General features: G+C 44.7%; 1 protein-coding gene across 1 annotated transcript in view; it reads left to right on the top strand.

Moving 5' to 3' along the window:
• LOC119591480 (vacuolar protein sorting-associated protein 33A-like) overlaps nt 1–302 on the top strand; it is a 17,765-nt gene that overhangs the window by 10,143 nt on the left and 7,320 nt on the right. Inside the window, exon 2 of the mRNA XM_037940223.1 lies at nt 63–256. Coding sequence (XP_037796151.1) covers nt 63–256 — 194 coding nt within the window. The remainder of the gene's footprint in view (nt 1–62; nt 257–302) is intronic.

Below are 302 nucleotides of genomic sequence, written 5' to 3'. Positions count from 1 at the left end.
GACTTTCCCACAGTTCCTGATCAAAGTAATGCACTACTGCTCTTGTTGCACTCATCCAACAGGCAATTGTATGGGATGAGCAGTTGGCAGGAGCTTTCAGCCATGTTGCTGACTATGCATTTCTCAAGTCTCATGATGTATGCAAAATGTTCTACATCTGCCCTAAGAAGCTTCCATCTTACAATGTTGCCCACATGATTTTCTTGTCAAGACCTCAAACCAAACTCATGGATGCCATCAACCAGCAAATCAGGATGTGAGTATTAACGCGTGTGTGAGCACTCGGGGTTGCACTGTTTTCC

Source organism: Penaeus monodon, chromosome 28 (genome assembly GCF_015228065.2).
Source record: "Penaeus monodon isolate SGIC_2016 chromosome 28, NSTDA_Pmon_1, whole genome shotgun sequence".
Lineage (NCBI taxonomy): Eukaryota > Metazoa > Arthropoda > Malacostraca > Decapoda > Penaeidae > Penaeus > Penaeus monodon.
Note: the sequence above shows the minus strand (reverse complement) of the source record. Positions and strands in the feature narration are given on the sequence as shown.